Source organism: Microtus pennsylvanicus, chromosome 3 (genome assembly GCF_037038515.1).
Source record: "Microtus pennsylvanicus isolate mMicPen1 chromosome 3, mMicPen1.hap1, whole genome shotgun sequence".
Lineage (NCBI taxonomy): Eukaryota > Metazoa > Chordata > Mammalia > Rodentia > Cricetidae > Microtus > Microtus pennsylvanicus.
Genome location: NC_134581.1, coordinates 114,514,073 through 114,532,642, shown reverse-complemented (window position 1 = coordinate 114,532,642; position 18,570 = coordinate 114,514,073). Strand labels below are relative to the sequence as shown.

General features: G+C 35.2%; 1 protein-coding gene across 2 annotated transcripts in view; it reads left to right on the top strand.

The window, feature by feature from the left end:
• Cwf19l2 (CWF19 like cell cycle control factor 2) overlaps positions 1-18,570 on the top strand; it is a 69,758-nt gene that overhangs the window by 9,664 nt on the left and 41,524 nt on the right. For both annotated transcript variants that reach the window (XM_075966897.1, XM_075966898.1), the window contains exons 5-10: positions 285-404; positions 1,916-2,006; positions 5,940-6,055; positions 7,310-7,968; positions 13,682-13,772; positions 17,017-17,109. In XM_075966897.1, the coding sequence (XP_075823012.1) occupies positions 285-404; positions 1,916-2,006; positions 5,940-6,055; positions 7,310-7,968; positions 13,682-13,772; positions 17,017-17,109 (1,170 nt within the window). The remainder of the gene's footprint in view (positions 1-284; positions 405-1,915; positions 2,007-5,939; positions 6,056-7,309; positions 7,969-13,681; positions 13,773-17,016; positions 17,110-18,570) is intronic.

Here is an 18,570-nt window from a genome sequence, read left to right as displayed (position 1 = left end):
TAGCCATAGATACAGGAGGAAAGGTGAACAGGAGCTAACATTTCATTGTGTGTGCCAGACCCTATATTGGCTGCCTTTTATATATATTTTGTTTACTCCTTAAAACAAACTTGAATGGTGAGTTCTTTACTGCACTTTTATAAGGGAATGACTAAGGTATAGCAAAAACAAGAAGCTTCTTGAGAGTGGCTAACCACTTATGTTTGTTCCTGTTTGGTGCCTGCAGTCTCTGATATTAAGAAGGTCTTAAGTACAGATTAAAATGGCTTCATTCTTTTAAACAGCGGGATGAGTGGATGACTGTTGATTTTATGTCTGTTAAAACTGTGTCTTCATCATCACTCAAAGCAGAAAAGGAAACTCTAAGGAAAATAGAGCAGGAGAAAGCCCAAGCACTAGAGCAGGTAAGAGAGCAGTTTCAATGTTTTCATTTTGAATTGCCTTAAAATAAATACCTTATTTGCAATACTATTTAAGCATGTTTTTATTTTATTTTTTTTTTATTTTATTTTATTTTTTTGGTTTTTCGAGACAGGGTTTCTCTGTGGCTTTGGAGCCTGTCCTGGAACTAGCTCTGTAGACCAGGCTGGTCTCGAACTCACAGAGATCCGCCTGCCTCTGCCTCCCAAGTGCTGGGATTAAAGGCGTGCGCCACCACCGCCCGGCCTTTAAGCATGTTTTTAAATGATATTTGATAACAGTGATAACCAAGGAATGTGAAACTAATTTTTAAAAAGTAAATTTCTTGTAGAAAAGCTATTTAAAAGCATCCTAGAGCTTGAGCGATGTTCAATAAGAATACAGACTACTGTACCAGAGGACTCAAATTGGGTTTTCAGCTCCCACATGACAGCTGACAACCATCTGTAACTCTGCTTCTAGAGGTTTATTATCTACCTTTGGCCACCAGGGGCTCTGCATACATGTGGCACACAGACATACATGCAGACAAACCAGTCATACACATTAAAGTAAAAATAGACTTTTTTTTTTTTTTTTAGAGATGTATACTAGATTCGGGCTGGAAAGATGGATCAGTGGTTAAGAGCATGTATTGCTCTTCCAGAGGACCCAGGTTCAATTCCCAGAACTCATAGTGTGTGATTCATGGCTATGTGTAACTCCAACTTTAGGAGAGCCAATACATCTGGCCTGGGCAGGCACTTGTACACATGTTCACATATTTACATCTAAACACAGGTACATAAAATTATCTTTTAAAAGTTATCTTAGATGCATAAATCTATGTGAATGTAGTTGAGCAATTATTATCTGTTACTTGACTGTCATGAATTACAGTTGAACTATCAACTGAGCTTCAGTGTATACATAAATTACTTATAAGAATGCTTTCAAGATGCTTAGAACGTCATAGGAAGTGTTAAACAAGCATTTTTATGCTGTTGTTTTCACACTGATGTCCTGAAAACAATGGGAAATCCTTAGAGACCACGAAGTATAGAAATGCTTTCAGAGATTGTGTTATAATTTCCTTGAATGTAATATAGATCAGCAAGTGAAAAATGTAGCAAGAGATTTTGAGAGTTCTGTGGTCAGTGTTGTTTTTTGTTTTTTCTCAGTCTAATTTTAAATATAAGTGTGGAATTGTACTGTAATCAAGCTGCTACTTGTGTGGAACATCGAAGGGCATGATTTTTGGGATGTCTTGTCTAAGTTCTGGGATATCTTGTCTAAGTCTCTGAGTTAGATTTGATGGTTCTGAGAAATAGTAGGTGTTCAATAAAGACACATGACATTGTTAGACATTGTTATTGGCAAGTTCTATAACATGTCTTAAGATTTTTACATGATATGTTGACGCTTTTATATCCAACAATTAGCCACCTCAAATGACTTAGTCATTTCCATGGTGACTGACTTTTACATTCTAACCTTTCAAAATGTTTTGTTCTAGTCCAAACTGCTTGAAAGAGAATTGAATCCATACTGGAAGGATGGTGGGACAGGTCTCCCATCAGAAAATTGTATACTGGCGGTTACTAAAGGTATCTTTATATTTTTTGTAGACTTGTGCACATATCTCAGTTTCTGATAATGAACATGGTAAAGATCATTAAAGTATGTTATGTACTTGTGTGAAAATGTCATAATGAAACCCATTATTTTGTGCAGGTAATATATACTAATAAAAAAGTACAAATTCTTAAAGTTTAATGTTCCTAAGAGAATGGCTTGAGTTTATATATGACAAAATACTTATGAAATATCTGCAGTCTTTTGAAATCTTACTTATGTCATTATGGAAAGTTTACTGTTATGTATTTTGCAGCAAGATAATTCAGTATATGTTGTTCATAATAGCCATCATTTGCAAGTTTCTCTTTTAAATGGGCAAAGACAAATCATGGTTATATGAAACTTTATATTGCATTCAAATTGTTAAATTCTATAGCAAAATACAAAAGTGTATTTAGTTAAAATTTATGCAAATAATGTATCATTAATGATGCAATTTTATTGCTTTTAGAAATTCCTCATTCATCAGGATTCACAAAATTTTTGTTGTTCTTAGGAGGAGAGTACTATTGTTTTCTACTCAATGGAGACAAAATCTTTTGAGTATCACTAGTGCTCAGTATTGCCAATTCAGTGATAAGTTCAAATACAATTTAGCCAGAATAAAATAATATTGTAAATAATTATGTTATTTTTTTTGTTTTAGTTATTTATCAGTAAGATATTTTGTTTTATTTATAACTCATTTTTATTTGGCTGTTTCTTAAAGATTCTTTGTGTGGGCATGAAGTTACTGAATCCACTCAAAGACATCTTTAGAATTCTTAATTAGTAATTTTACTAAGTTATAGCATTTGTGTGTTGTACATGGGGTTTTTCTGTCCTGACCTCCTGTTCCCAAATAACCACTCAGAGTCTTAGTATTAATTGTAATTGCTTAACCAATAGCTCAGGCTTGTTACTAACTGGCTCTTATATTTCAAATTAGCCCATATTCCTTGTTTATACTCTGCCACAAGGCAATATTTTTTTTAACATGGCATGTTCATCTCCTGTTCCCTCTGCATCTGGCTGGCAGCTTCTTTGACTCTGCCCTCCTTTCCAGTGTCCTTAATTTGGTTGTCCCAACTATATTTCCTGCCTGGCTACTGGCCAGTCAGCTTTTCGTTAAACCAATCCGAGTGGCAAATCTTCATGCATAGTGAACAAAAGGATTATTCTACAGCAGCACGTTTTATTCTGGGTTTTTTTTTTTTTTTGCATGGACAGAAATGTCTCTACCAGATTAGATAATAGTAATGGTAGTCATACAAAGTCCTCTTTGAAACACAGCTTTCTAGGAAGTTAATAGGTAGGGAACAATGAGTTAGCTCAGTCTGAGACTTAGAGTGGTCAGGTGATTTGTCTGTAGTCATGTAAGTACTAAGGGACCAGGCCACAGATTCACATTGAAGCATTCATTACTGCAGATTTTTGAGAAGACTGAATTTATTTCATGTGCTTAGTGAACACTGATTTATGGTCTTTTTCAGTGAGTTCTGGTCAATTCTTCCTCCTTTTCTCTTTTTGGACTTTTCTGTCAGAACCTTTAAAGGTGGTTTAATTGGATACTTTATTTAGCTGAAGATGTGAAAATTTAAGGACGAATGGTTTGTTTTTTGATGTTATAAATATTTTGTATTTAGTAGTAGCAACAAGACTGAAGTCTAGGTTTCCTGGTGGCTTAGTTTATTGTTTTGTTTTGTTTTTTTCCCCTCTAAATTGTGTTTAGAGAGAAATGGAGAGATTTCTAGTGTTTGGTTGTATTTTGTTTATTATAGCATAGCATAACTTGTTAGAACCATGAAATTAAAACTTAATTTTACACTTACTCAAAAAGTTAGGTGTGGGATACAGCTATATTTTAAGTGTAGCATACCTCTGAATTTACTGTAATTACTGATAGAACTTTTTTCAGCACAGATGGGTAGAACTATGCTTATGGTTCTTGAGAACGTTAAATATTTAATTAAGGACTTCGTGATTGAATCTGAGGATGCTGCTGCAAGTTCTGTTTCCTTTAACATATTAAATTGGGTAATTTCTCAGCAGTATATTAGTATCAATCCTGGTGATAACATTGACAAGACTGTTTCCTAACTGATTTTTGTTCTAGTTAGGTTTCACACAGAGCCGCATAGGGAAAGCAGTCTTAATTTTGTTTTCCTAAATTTCTCTCTGAACTTCTAATATCATAGTGACAGTTGAGGAGAGATTTTCAGGATGTCCATTTGTTATTTGATCAGTGATCTAATTATGTAGCCGGAATATTAATAAAGACAAATTGCTGTGGGTTTTCACTTATAACTATACTGACCACAGATTTGGGCTAAGTTCCTTGACTGCTTACAGTATATAATATATGCTATATAAGTAAAAAAGTCCAAGTGAAATAACATTTTGAATGAAAAGTGCCATCATTAGAGATCTGGGCTTGAATCAGTGTTACAGATCTATAAAGAAAGACCTCTTTGTATTAGAAGAGATTGTTGAGATTTGAGTAAAATAATACAGTTAATATGAATATAATTTAAAAATCAGTTTTGCTTTTAGTTCTGTCTTTAAATTTAAAAAATATTTTTGTTACTTTTAGTTATGCAGTGTGAAGTTGGGGTGTTATGAATGTCAATGCTGACCAGTTATGTCAAATCTGGAGCTAGAGTTATAGACAATTGTGAGCCAACTTATGTAAGTGTGGGAACTGAACTCTTGGATCATCTGATAAAGAAAACGCATCATGCTGCTAACCTCTATTCCTTCCTAAGCCTCTTTTCAAAGTCTGACATACATAGAAAAGTACCTAAACCATAAGTGAAACAGAATGAAGTGTCATAAAGTGTTATGGAGAAGCAGCAGTCTTAACACCCCAGAAATGTTTTCATCCCCTTCTAGTAACTCGCTGGAGGGGTAGCCATTGTCCTATTTTCTACCACCAAAGATGATTTGTGCTCTTAATCTTTTGAATTCTTTTGTCCACATTTGAAGTTCCTCCATATTGTTATGAATAACTAGTTCATTCATTCTCGAGGCTGTGTAGTTGTCCATTTAAGAATAGATCATGATCCCTTTGTCCCTCTCTGATTTTGACTGTTATCATGTTGGGCTGTTGATAGGCTGTTCTGATATGAAGATTCTTGTGCTTGTCTCCAAGAGCTTGTGTGTATTTCTTGACTCTAGAGCTAGCAGGATCTAAAGCTGTCCTTATTGGAACAGGGAATATCAGGAACAGAGTTTTAATTTAAGTAATCAATTAAATTTCTTTCTATCAATTGAAAATAGGACAAAACACACACACAGTTCATTGAAGGCATTCAAATGTTCATAGCTGCTAATCACAACTAAGGTTTAACTTAATGACATTGTCTTCTATAACTTTCTTATTTATTGTGTTGCTTTCTTCATTGTGTACATTTATTTCTTATTTCTGGGAGGGGCAATTCCCATATATGTTACAACTGGAAGGTTGTAACATATATATGTCTAACTGGAAGGTCAGAGAAAATTCCATAGAATAATGCTTAGGCTAAGCATGATGATTCATCCTTTTCATTCCAGGATTTAGGAGACAGAGGCACAGATATATCTGAGTTCAAGGCCAACTTGGTCTACCAGGCCATTTAGGGCTGCATAGTAAGACACTGTCTCATTAAACAAACAACTAACCTTTATATAATTTTATGTTTGTTCTCTTAAATTGGTATTTACTTACAGGTAGTTTGTTTTTCCTTTTTTTCATCATGACAAGCCTTTGTAGCTTCTATAGGTAGGTATTTAAATGTATGGTGAATATTAATTGTGATTATAACTTTAAATTAATCAAAGCAAGTATTTAATTTTATACTTTAAAAGTGATAGAAACAGTAAGTTTTTTATTTTTAATAACCACCGTAGAAGTACGACTGATGTTTATTATTGGAATTTAGCTTCAGGAGTAGAGGATGGTGGATTAAGCTGGCTAAGAAAGTCTTATCAAAGAATGAAAGAACAAGCTCAAAGAGAAAACAGAAATTTTGTGGATATTGTAGCTGAAAAATATGGAGTAAGTATTTGTGCTTTAAGAAGATATATATTGTTTCATAGTTATTTGAAAGCAGTATCTTTCTTTTTTGTTGTTGTTGTTTTTTCGAGACAGGGTTTCTCTGTGGCTTTGGAGCCTGTCCTGGAACTAGCTCTTGTAGACCAGGCTGGCCTCGAACTCACAGAGATCCGCCTGAGTATCTTTCTTTTGAATAATGAAGCAATTTGAATCAAATAATATTAGATTTATCTTCATTCTTTTAAGTAATTTTCTGTTTCTTATGCAAGGATATTGCTTAAAAATGTTTTACACTTATTTTTTTGCATGTGTACTCAGGAATGTACACATGCCACAGGGCCATGTGGAAGTTAAAGGAGTCATTTCTCTCTTCTGTTATGTTGTTATCTTATATATGTGGGTCCCAGGTATTGAATTTAAGTCATGATGCTTGTTAGCAATTGCCTTTAGCCTCTGAGCCATCTTGCAAACTTAGCCTACTTTTTTTTAAGATTAACACAATGAATGTAAAACGCAAGTGTATAAAACTTGAAATGTGTGTATGTTTAATATAAAAGTAGAATTTTTCTCATTGGAAGAAAATTTAAATAATGTAGGGGATTCTCTGTAGTACACCTTTAGAAATAAGCATTGTTGAAGTTTTGTTGACTCCAGAGTTTCATATTTTATAGCATTTTGCAATGTGGCTATACTTTAGCATGTATTTTTTAAGCCATCATGATGTCTTTTCAGGTAATGTTTTAATTGCATACTTTGTCTGTGAATCAATTTCCACTTGCATAATCCTTTCCCTGTCAAGTTCTTGCAAAGATTTTTATTTTGAGTAGAATTAGATGTAATAGTCTTTCTCCTATCCCCATTTAAAAAGTCCATTCTGTTCAAGGAAATCAACAAATAAGAAGGCCAGCCCAGGTCCTTGGGCCCAGGCTGGCAGTCAGTCTGATTTTTGAGAATTTATTTCATTCAGTATACCTAAACTTTTCCCCGTCACTCTAGGAATTTTTATAAGTTGTATCTGTAGTGTCTGTATGATATTCTATTGTGTAGAACATTTATTCTCAGTGCATCCCTTTTTGAAATCTTTTAATTTGATTTGATTATTTTTTTTATCTACTTATACTTACTAAAGCATTATTGGTCTGGGGTGATTTTTATGGTTGTGTCTACTTTGGTGGGGGGGTATTTTTATTGTGCCATTTAACAATGCATCATAACACACTTTCTTAATTGTAGATATGTTATTTTTCTCTCTTATAGTCAATGGAAATATTCCAGTCAAAATTAAAAGAAGCTGAAAAAATTGCATGCAAACGAGAAGATTACGGACGGGAAAGGTGGAGGAAGCCTGCATATTCAGATAGTAAGCAGTCTAGTCAAACAAGTAGCATTTCAGACTTAGTGAAATGTAAGGAGGACTCAAAGGACAGACATTTTGCTACAGAGGTGGCAAAGAGGAGCATTGGCGACTGTGAGCTTAGTGGCCCTGACACAAGGAACCAGTCTGGATCTTTAGAAACTTGTATAAGAGAATCTGCCCTAAGACAAAGGCAAGAATCTTCTGGAAATTTGAGACCTAAATTCTTAAGACCCTCTGATGAGGATGAACTGTCGCTTCACAACAAGAGGAGAAATTTTGAGCCGTCTACTTCATCTTCTACATTAGTGGCTCAGGCTTCTTTGCATTGTGATTTTCAAAAACCCACAGAGAACAGTGAAGAAAATTTCACTTCCTGGAGCCTGTGTGGTAGGCAAGGAGGATACCGAAAGCATTCAGATCAAAAGCCATTGGAAACCTGGAGCCGCAGTGCTGATCAGCACTCTCCAGGAGACAGGAGAGAACAGTTGCAGGCCGAGAGCTTGAGGGGTGACCCACCAAGAAGAGGACATCTGCAGAACATAAAGGCAGCATTTTCTGGGTATAAATACTTGTATTTTTTTTCAGTTAGGTTCTTGAGTGGGATTATACAAAACTTGATTTTGTCATAGGGGTGACTCTTTTGGAGGTTTAAAAAAAATGTATCCTAAAGATAAGGACTAACTTCCACTTAAATCCTTAAAATAGATTAAAGCTCTAGGGAGATAACTGGGGATAGTGGGCATAGCAGTATGTATCTATAAACTTAGTGCTCCAGCAGAAAGATGGGAAGTGGAAACAAGAGAAGCCGCTGAACCTCATGAGCCAGATAGCCTTTGGAAACTGAAGCAGAAGTTTTGTTACAATGACTGGATAACCATGGCAAGAATTAGAGAAAATTAATGTGTACAGTAACAAAAACGAGGGACTCTGTTTCAAACAACCCAGAAGGCAGCCCCAACACTAAGGATTGTCCTTTGACCTCCACACTCTTGCCATGTGCCACTGAAAGGAAAAATGTTGATTGAATAACTATTGGAGGGAGTAGAAGAAGTCAAACTACATGGGCGCCTTTTTGTTTCAAGTCCCCAATAGCCAATGGGTGATGTCATTAAGTATTGATATCATTAATACTGCTTAGCATTTGGGCACAATGTGCTGGTCTTGTTCCTTTGAATGTAGATGAGCCATGTGTGCAAAGCTTCCATACAAACATTGTTACTATTCTATCAGGTTGTTGAATTGCTTCATTTCTGTTATGTCTTCTAACATTGTAGATTTCTAGTACTTATAATACAGGAATGGAATGCAGGCCCTGTGGTCTGATTTTATTTTTTTCAGATTAGTTAATTTGATGTTAGAAGAAATTTGTAGCTTTTAATGAATTCCATGATTAGCTGGAGAGAAAAAGAATTTAGGAATCATCCCTATATATTTGGAAGATAAATATTTCTGAGTGATCAAGTAGTGGTAAGAAAGCAAGAATGCCAGAAAGTGTCAGTGAAGGAATGCTGAAACCTATTAGTGTGTCTGGACATTGTTGTGAGATATGTTTGATTGTTAAACCAATGCTAGGATTCTAGGAATTTTTAAAACCAGTGAACTTCAGAACTGTAGAAAGGTTACTAGCCTAATTTTAGAACCAGAAGAGATCATAGTCTGAGCCTTACATTTTTCATCTGTGAAAAGTGAGGGAATTGAAGTTGTAATCCTCATCATATAACTATTGTTGCTTGACTTAGTAAATAAAAAATTATTTTAAGCAGTTAGACATATTGATGCTTTAACTAACAAACAGAAAAACCTGTGGCTAACCTGGAATTTGAATAAAACTAGATTTATACATTTTATCTGGCAGCTCTGTAGCCCATTAAATTTTTACTAGATACATACATTTGTTTCTTTAAGTAAGTGTAGTAGTGGTACATTTGTGTAGTTGTTTTCTTTTTCTTTATTTGCATCATTGGTAGCTTTCCTTTTCTAACCATTCTTTCATTTTCTTTCATAGGATCATCTTTAGCAGTTCTCCTTCATACTTTTTTGAGCCTGTGATTATCTTATAGGAAAACATCATCTAATAGTTGGTCACATGAATTAAAGCTTTAAGCTCATTATTCTTAGAGACAAAAATGTGTTTGTGTATATTTTTCTTTTGTTGGAAAAATATATTAACAAGCACTTTTAGAAGCCTGAAACCCAGAGTGGTACTTAAAATGAGTAGAACATATTTTGTCCTTAATTTAGAGTTTATATATAATCAGAAACTAACACATTTAATATACTATTTGTACCTTTGGCTGTGATCTTTCCAGTTTGGCATTATAGCTCAGAAGGGCAAGAGAAGGCTGTCAGACTCTTAGTTTTTGAGTAAGGTTCTTAAATAGGAGAGAAAATGTGAGAGTGTAGTGAGTAAAGCATAATTACAGAGCTCAGTGACCACAGCCATCAGAAAAAGGAAACTTGAAACATACTTAAGTTTTTCTACAATATCAGAGAACTGAACTGTAAATGGAGATTACACTTTCATTTCCTGTCTGCCCAGACCTAAATAATCACACAGAAACTATCTTAATTACAACCCTGTTTGGCCAGTGGCTCAGAAGTATCCTAGCTAGCTCTTACATCTTAAATTAATCCATTTTTATTAATCTATATATTGCCACAAAGCTGTTTCTTACCGGTAATGTTGTGGTATCTTTTTCCTTTGGGCGGCTACATGGTATCTCTTCTACTCTGCCTTCTCTCTCTCTCTTCTCTCTCTCTCTCTCTCTCTCTCTCTCTCTCTCTCTCTCTCTCTCTCTCTCTCTCTCTCTCTCTCTCTTTCTCTGTGTCTCTGTTCGGATTTCCCACCTTGCTTTACTCTGCTAAACCATTGGCCTAAACATCTTCTTCATCAACCAATAAAAGCAACATACGTACAGAAGGACATCCCACAATCCCACATTACTGAACTCTGATTATTTCCTCAGTAGAGGTTCGGTGCTCGTGTGTGTGTGTGTGTGTGTGTGTGTGTGTGTGTGTGTGTGTGTGTGCATGCATGCAAGTGCATTTGTGTGTACTTTCAGAATACACATTTTAATGGGAAACCGGTTGATTTTTATAGAAACTAATTATGAAGGAGACCGCAGAAAAATCTCTGTAATCCAGGAAAATGATACATTACTATACTTCTTTCTTATATATAGGATATGAATATGTTCTATTTATTAGCATGTATCTATTTGTAGAAAGATAGGCTTCACTTTGACATTTAAGTCTGGATCTGCTCATGTTCACTAGATAAGGTGCTCAGGACCTCTGGAAGAGCAAACAGTGCTCTTATCCTCCATCTCTCCAGCCCCAACCACCACAGACACATTTTATATAAGTGGGGAATATATACATTATGTAATTTGGGTAGAAGCTGGCCTCTTTAACTGAGCATAGTTGTTTTTAGTTTCATTCAGGTCAGTTTGTTCTGTATATTAGTAGTTCATTCCTTTTGATTGATTGAAGATGCCATTTGTTTGTAAACCAATTCATTCTGATTCTTCATTCCCTCTTGGTGGACTTTTAGATTGCTTCTTGTTTTTGACCATTAGCAACAAAGTTTTCTGTGCACTCGTATGCTTATGCTTTTCTATAGCATTCCCAAGAAATGAATCACTCGATCATATAGTACTTGTACTTTAAATATTAAGAAAATATGACTGTTTCATAGAATTGTTATTTTATGTTAGTAATAGCAGAATTATGGAAGCATCTTTTCCCCTATTTACCTTCAAACACTTGGCAATGGCACACTTTTTAAACTGGTTACTAGTTGTAGCCCACAGTTTTTGTTTTTTGAAGCTCCCTTATATGTACAGACATAAGGATTTCTATGTACTTTGATAGCTCAGCTCGTTTTTCTTATGAAATGACCCTCTTTGTCCAGAATAATATAATATTTTGTGTTGTACAGTAATTTGTCACATATTTACATAGATACTTCAACTTTTGACTAATGTTGACACATTGTATGTTACTTCCTTTTACATATAGCACATTTGTATCTTGATATTTATAGAACATTTTGTTAATTAAAAAGTCCATAGATAATATCTACTTTTTAATACATATATTTAGATAATATAGGCTGAATATCCCTTATCTCAAATGCTTGGGGCCTTTTTAGTGGTATGGCTTTTATTTATTTTACTTTTTACATCTGTATATGCATCATGTGATTGTTTGGGAAATCTGTGCATAAAATATACTTTGTCCCATAAATATCTAAATATCTAGTAAATACGTGTGTGTGTGTGTGTGTGTGTGTGTATTTGAAGGTAAGACTTAATAATCTGGTGTTTTGAGTGTGATTATGATGTGAGATCAAGTATATGATATTAATGCTAAAACATTTAGTTCTTTCTCAAATCATTTTCAAATTTCATATGCTTTGGTTGGTGGTATGCTCAATAACATAAAAAAAACTTCAGATATTCTTTTGTTTTTCTGTTGTCCCATCTATCCTCACAGTTCAAACTTCCTTGAGCTGCTTCTTCATTTTCAATAAAGTTGGGGGATTTGAGTCTCTTTATTTCCCTTTCCTTCTAGGGACTCTCCATATGATAGAGAATTTAGGATTCCCATGCAGCCTTCTGATGATGTTTTTAAATTTTTTTGTTTCATTTTATTTAGTGTATTGGTCCTTTAGTATCTGATTTTTTTAAAAAAATTTAATGTGGTGTTTTTAATCTCTGGGTTGTTTCCTTGACTAGAAGTTCAATTTGCATCTTTTTTGTTTTTGTTTGTTGTTGTGTCTTTAGACACCAAGCTGGCTTGGAACACTCTTAACATCTTGCCTTATCCTCCTGACATTAGATGTGCACCACCAAGCCTGGTTAAAGTGGCTCTTCAATGGCTCTTTTGAACAGATGGGATACATTTATCCTAATAATTGAATATACTAATTTCTTGTATCTGTGTCAGGTCTGGACGGCTTTTGCTTGGTAGAATTTTCTTTTAAATATGAGTTATACTTTTCTACTTGCATATCTGATAATACCTGGATATTAGATATAATGGTATTTACTTGTTGAACACTACATTTGTCCTGTTTTTTTATTGGCATATATTCATCATATGAATTGATGAATTTTATAAGAACATTTTCATTCAAATGTATAACATCTAAATACTTTTGCATTTTGTTTTGAAATGTAACTAATGGGAAAGCATTTGCTACTTTCTTACTCTTAATCTTAACATTTTTTTTTTTAATTTGGGCTCCAAGTAGCATTTTAGTGTGCGGGACATATTTCCCAGTATTTTCCCACTTATGCAACTTTGCTCTGTGACTAGTGGGACCATACACTATTACCAGAATTCCTTTTAACGTTTCTTTAATTATGTGGGAGAATTGTTTCTCTGACTCCAGGGCAGCCCTGAGTGATTCTTTCCTGGTATCACTTTCTCTTGGGAGTCTGTACAGAGACCTGGGACTACTTTGGACTTGTGTGATTGTTACTATTCTTTCCTTGCTCAGGACTCCTCCAGACTCTTGCTGGGTTCACCCTCCTTTTCTGTAGCCTCGACTCCTAAGAATCTTAAGGTGGGGTTATCTGACATTGGCTGAAATTTTCTCTCAAATGAGCCTTCTCTTTAGCGTATGATCTCAATTTTAAATTATTTTGCTTATAATTAGTTATAGAACAATTTAGCAAAATAACACGCAATTGCTGCTTTTAATTCTCGAATGTGGCTAAATATACCATCCCAAGTTTACAGTTATAAGATGATTAGTAATTTATCATATTGAATACTAAATTTATTAAGATATAAAAAATTGTGGTCTGACATTAATGCTTTTGTTGGCTTTCTTTTTAAAATCAGTGTAGATTTTGTTTCTGAGACAGGGTCTCTCAGTGAAGCCCAGAGTGGCCTCATTTAATATGCTCAAGGTGGCTTCTAACTCATGGCAGCTTCCAACTTTGGTCTACTAAGTGTTGGGATTACAGGTGTGCACTAGTACACTGGCTGAGTTTTTTAAAAATAAAGATGTTAATTTGTATATTATTTATTTATCTTACAGTTAACAGTACTCTCCAGTTATTACTGCAACTGTAATAGGTTATTCTTAACTTTGTAACAGAATCTTGAAGTGCAATTCACCCTAGAATGCTGAATGTAATTCTTTTGTGTTAGAATTGTGATCTTTTATTGGTCCTGAATGCTTTACTGAGGTCAGTTTAAGATAATGCATAATTTTAAATTATGGCATATGTTCTTCTCCTGTCCTGTTTCACCTGTAGCCCAGAGGCAGAGTCTACCTGTATCTTGAACGTTGATGAAAAGAACAAGTTGGGGGCCAAGATTATCAAGGCAGAGATGATGGGAAATATGGTAAGACCCGTGTGTGCTGTTCACTTGGAGAAGAATGAAATGTTTAACCTTCGCAGATAAATTTAGAAGCTTTAGCTATTTAGATATGGTATTCTTTGAAGATATTACTTCTTCTTAATTTCTTTTTTCTTTTATTATTAAGAATTTTTTTAATACAATCTTTTCTCATTTTACATAGCTATCCTCATTCCCACTCCTTCCCCACATCCTGCCCCACCCTTCCCCCAATGCAACTCTCCTTCCACTCCTCAGAAAGGGTAAGGCTTCCCTTGGGGAGTCAACAAAGTCTGACACTTCACTTCTGGGCAAGACCAAGGCCCTCCAAAAAGAATGTGCTCCTAGATGCCAGTTTAAGCACTAGGGATAAATCCTGGTCCTATTGCCAGTGGCCCCACAGATTGCTCAAGCCTCACAACTATCTCCTACATTCACTGGGCCTAGTTTGGACCTTTGCAGGTTCCCTTGCTATCAGTCCAGAGTCAGTGAGCTCCCATTAGCTCAGGTAAGTTGTTTCAGTGGGTAACATAATCATGGTGTTGACCCCTAGCTCCTCCCTCTCTTGGACTGGTCTCCTGTAGATCAGCCCAGTTCTTCTTTGCTGTAGATCTCTTTTATCTGTTTTCATCAGTTGCTGGTTGAAGATTCTATTTTCTGATTACAGGGGAAGGCCAGTTTAGGTGTCCTCTCCACTGTTCCTTAGAATGTTCTAGCTGGGGTTATGCTTATGGATTCCTAGGAATTTCCCTAGTGCCCTTTAATGGCTCTCTCAGTTAAGATATCACTTTCTTTTCTCCCCCTCACTGACCTTCCCCCTTTTTGGTATCCAGTTCCCTCTTGTTCTCTTCCTTTCTTCCCATTTCCTCTTCCTCTCCCCTTTCACCCCCCCCCCCCATTATCTCAGGATGTCTTCCCAGGTAGATCCATGTATGTCTCTCTTAGGGTTGTCCTTGTTACCTAGCTTTCCTGGGATTGTGGGTTTTAGGCTGGTAATTCTATGCATTAAGTCTAATACTCATTTATTACATACAATGTTTGTCTTTCTGATTCTGGGTTACCTGACTCAAGGATGGTCTTTTTTATTTCTATTCATTTACATGCAAATTTCAAGATGTCATTTTTTTTTCCACTAGTAGTACTCCATTGTGTAAATGTACCACATTGTCATTATCCATTCTTCTGTTGAGGGACATCTAGGTTATTTCTAGGTTCTGGCTGTTATGAATAATGCTGCTGTGAACATAGTTAAGCAAATGTCCATGTGTTATGAGTGTGCATCCTTTGGGTATATGCCCAAGAGTGGTATTGCTGGATCTTGAGATAGATTGCATTCCCACCAGCTGCGGATGAGTGTTCCCTTTACTCCACATGCTCTACAGCATGAGCTATCATTGGTGTTTTTGATCTTAGCCATTCTGACAGGTATAAGATGGTACCTCATAGTCATTTTGATTTGCATTTCTGTGATAGCTAAGGATATTGAGCAATTCCTTAAGTGTCTTTGGCCATTTGAGATTCTTCTGTTGAGAATTCTCTGTTTAGATTTGTGTCCCATTTTTTGATTGGGTTGCTTGGTAATTTGATGTCTAGTTTCTTGAGTCGTTTATATGTCTTCTGTCTGTGGGGTGAATGAAGATCTTTTCCCATTCTGTAGGCTGCCATTTTGCTTAGTGACTGTGTCATTTGCCTTACAGAAGCTTCTCAGCTTCAGGAGGTCCCAGATATTGATTGTTGCTCTCAGTGTCTGTGCTACTGAGGTTATATTTAGGATGTGGTCTCCTGTGTCCATGTGTTCAAGGCTCCTTCCCACTTTCTCTTCAGTGAGGTTCAGTGTGATTATATTCATGTTGAGGTCTTTGATCCATTTGGATTTAAGTTTTGTGCATGGGGATAGATATGGATCTGTTTACATTCTTGTACGTGTTCACATGCAGTTATGCCAGTACTGTTTCTTGAGAATTTCTAGAGATAGTACTCTTGTGGTTTCTCTATTGGAGAAATATATATTATCTCTCCTTTTTAGATTTCTGGAATTTATGAAGAACATGTTATTTTTACATACCTTTCTACTTATTCTTGCATTTCTAACATCTAACATCTGGGACAGAGTTGGAGGAGTTAACGATGTCTTTCTTTCACTTCCATTTTAACCTAAGAATGCTTATTAGTTTCTTTTTGTAAAGATTTAATTTTCATTAAACATTTTTATTGGTGTGTGTGTGTGTGTGTGTGTGTGTGTGTGTGTGTGTGTGTGTGTGTACTGTGATGCCCTCTGAAGCCAGAAAAAGGTGTTAGCTCTTTTTGGAGCTTTGGAGTTATAGGGGGTTGTGAACCACCTGAAGTATGTGCTGGGTATTGATGGCTGGTCCTTTGTAAGAGCAGAAAATGCTCTTAACTACCGAGGTGTCTGCAGCCCAACACTGCTTATTATTACTTTCTTAAAATATCACATAAGAACCTAAAAACTTGGTACAGGTCGGATAACTCAGTAGGTAAAGGAGTTTGTTATAAAGGCTGATAACCCAAGTTTAATCTGTACCACCAACCTATTACTACTGCAACTTGTGCTCTGATCTCCATACATATGCTATGATGAAACTCAACAGTAAATTTAAAATGTTTAAGAAGAACATAAAAAATGTTTATGAGTTAAGACCAATTTTCCTACAATTAAATAAAAATAGGGATAATTTGGTAGGACCTACTCATTCATTAATCATATATAATATATATAATACATATATATTACCATTTATTTTAATTTGTATTAATTTTGATATGGCAGAATAGCAAAGACAGAAATTCTTCTGTGTTCCAGGATAGTGAATTCATTTACTGAAATATACATGGAGTTGTTTTAAATTTAAATGTAAATGCTTTGGAGACAGTCCTGCAGCTTGCTCTGTAGACCAGGCTAGCCTCGAACTCGCAGAGATCCGCCTGGCTCTGCCTCCAAAGTGCTAGGATGTGTACCACCATCACCCGGCTGCAAAAGTGTAATTCTTGATGATACGTATTTTTTTTTCCATTTTCTTACCTCTCTCAAAGTATAGTTTCTTGAAATTATTCACCTCAAAATCATAAACAGAATATCTCAATACTCAAAAAATTTGTAACTGAAGAGTGCTTGTTAAAATTAGTGTCAATTGGTTATTGCAGTCAGGTGTTGACTGCTTTATAACTTTGAAATATTCTGTAATGTAAAATTTAACAACACAGCTTACCTATTTGATTTTTTCTTTTGAAGGAATTAGCTGAACAACTTAAAGCCCAACTTAAAGAGGCAAATAAATTTAAAGAAACCACAGCACAGATATCAGCACAAAGATCTAGAATAAAGGTAAGTAATGAAAGCTTGTCTGAATGTATATTACTTTGTTTAATGTTATTATACTACAGCAGTGGTATTGTCATTATAGATGTCTCTATGTAAATTTCACCAGCATTCCCTGGTGAAAGCCTCATCCTCAGGCGAGGAAATCGTTTATTCTAAATTCTGTGGCTTGATGATGTCCTTAATTTTTTTTTCCTACAGTAGAATAAGATAATTGAATTAGATATTAATTTCAGATAAGACAAATGATTTTGTCTATGGTTTGTTTGTCTATTTATTATTGAATGGAACGGATTAAAAATGCTTACCTATTTAGAACGTTCATCTGTGTATGGATGATTTTTGCCAGCTATAAGGCTGTTTTATAGATAAAGAATTGGTAGGACTAAAGCATATTGAGATTTGTTTATAAGAATATTCATAGAAAATGTTTGTAATTGAACATTCACTTTCAGTGTTTGTAAAATCAAAAATTGTGGATTGAACAGTGTTTGTTGGGAATAATGTAAAACTCTGGAGCATTTACGAAAGCATTTATAAATCCTTTCTATTTGTAGCAGAAAATATGTTTGCATTTTTGGAGAAAAAATGTTAAGATTGGTTTGCCCAATTTCACTTTTAATTTCTTGAGAAAAGCACTCTCTACTCTGTTCTGGGATTCACTATTGTAGATCAGTTGGTGTTGAATTCAATACAGATCCACCTGCCTGTCCTTCCCAAGCACTGGGATTAAAAATGTTTGCCACTGTGCAATGCCAGGTTTTTTTTTTCTTCTCCGTAGAACAGACCTCTCTGTTGTAAGTGAATATAAAATGAGTTGGTTTCGGGTCTTTTGTACTGGCAACATCATGAAAATGAAAGTAACAAAGTGATACCCAAGGGAAGGAAGTGGTTTAATTTTGAGAGTGTATCAATCAGTTTGAGGCCCTGGTTTGTTAATTCCATTTATCAAGCATTTATTGAGGACTCTGTTATTTTACAGTGTTCCAGGTCTTCTATATATTAAAATGCTTACCTTTTCTTGGCCTGAAAAGGTGGTTAAGACAGAAAATCACAAATAGTATAATGGTTGCTTTCTTAATGACTCGTAATAATAGCAATGTGAATATTCTTAAAATTACTTGGGAACTGATGGTTGGCTGTGATTGCATTCTTGTTTTCCTTGTTGAACAAGAAAGTAACTATTTCTGTGAAATGGAAATAAAGTGCAAATTTACCAGAATTGTGAAGAGCTAGAAAATAAAAGTACAGGGCCAGAATTTGAAGGCCTTACAGATTCTTGGGCTTTCCATGTTAAGTTTAATTCCTCTAGACTTCTGTGCAGAATTAAGGTTGTTTACAGATGTATAAAATGTGTGTGTATGTATTCTGTTTACGCTGAACTGATAGTGTCATAAAATGTGATTGACTTTATGAAAAAACTAAATAGAGAATATAGGAAATGGGGCTAGAGAGCTGTCTTGGTGG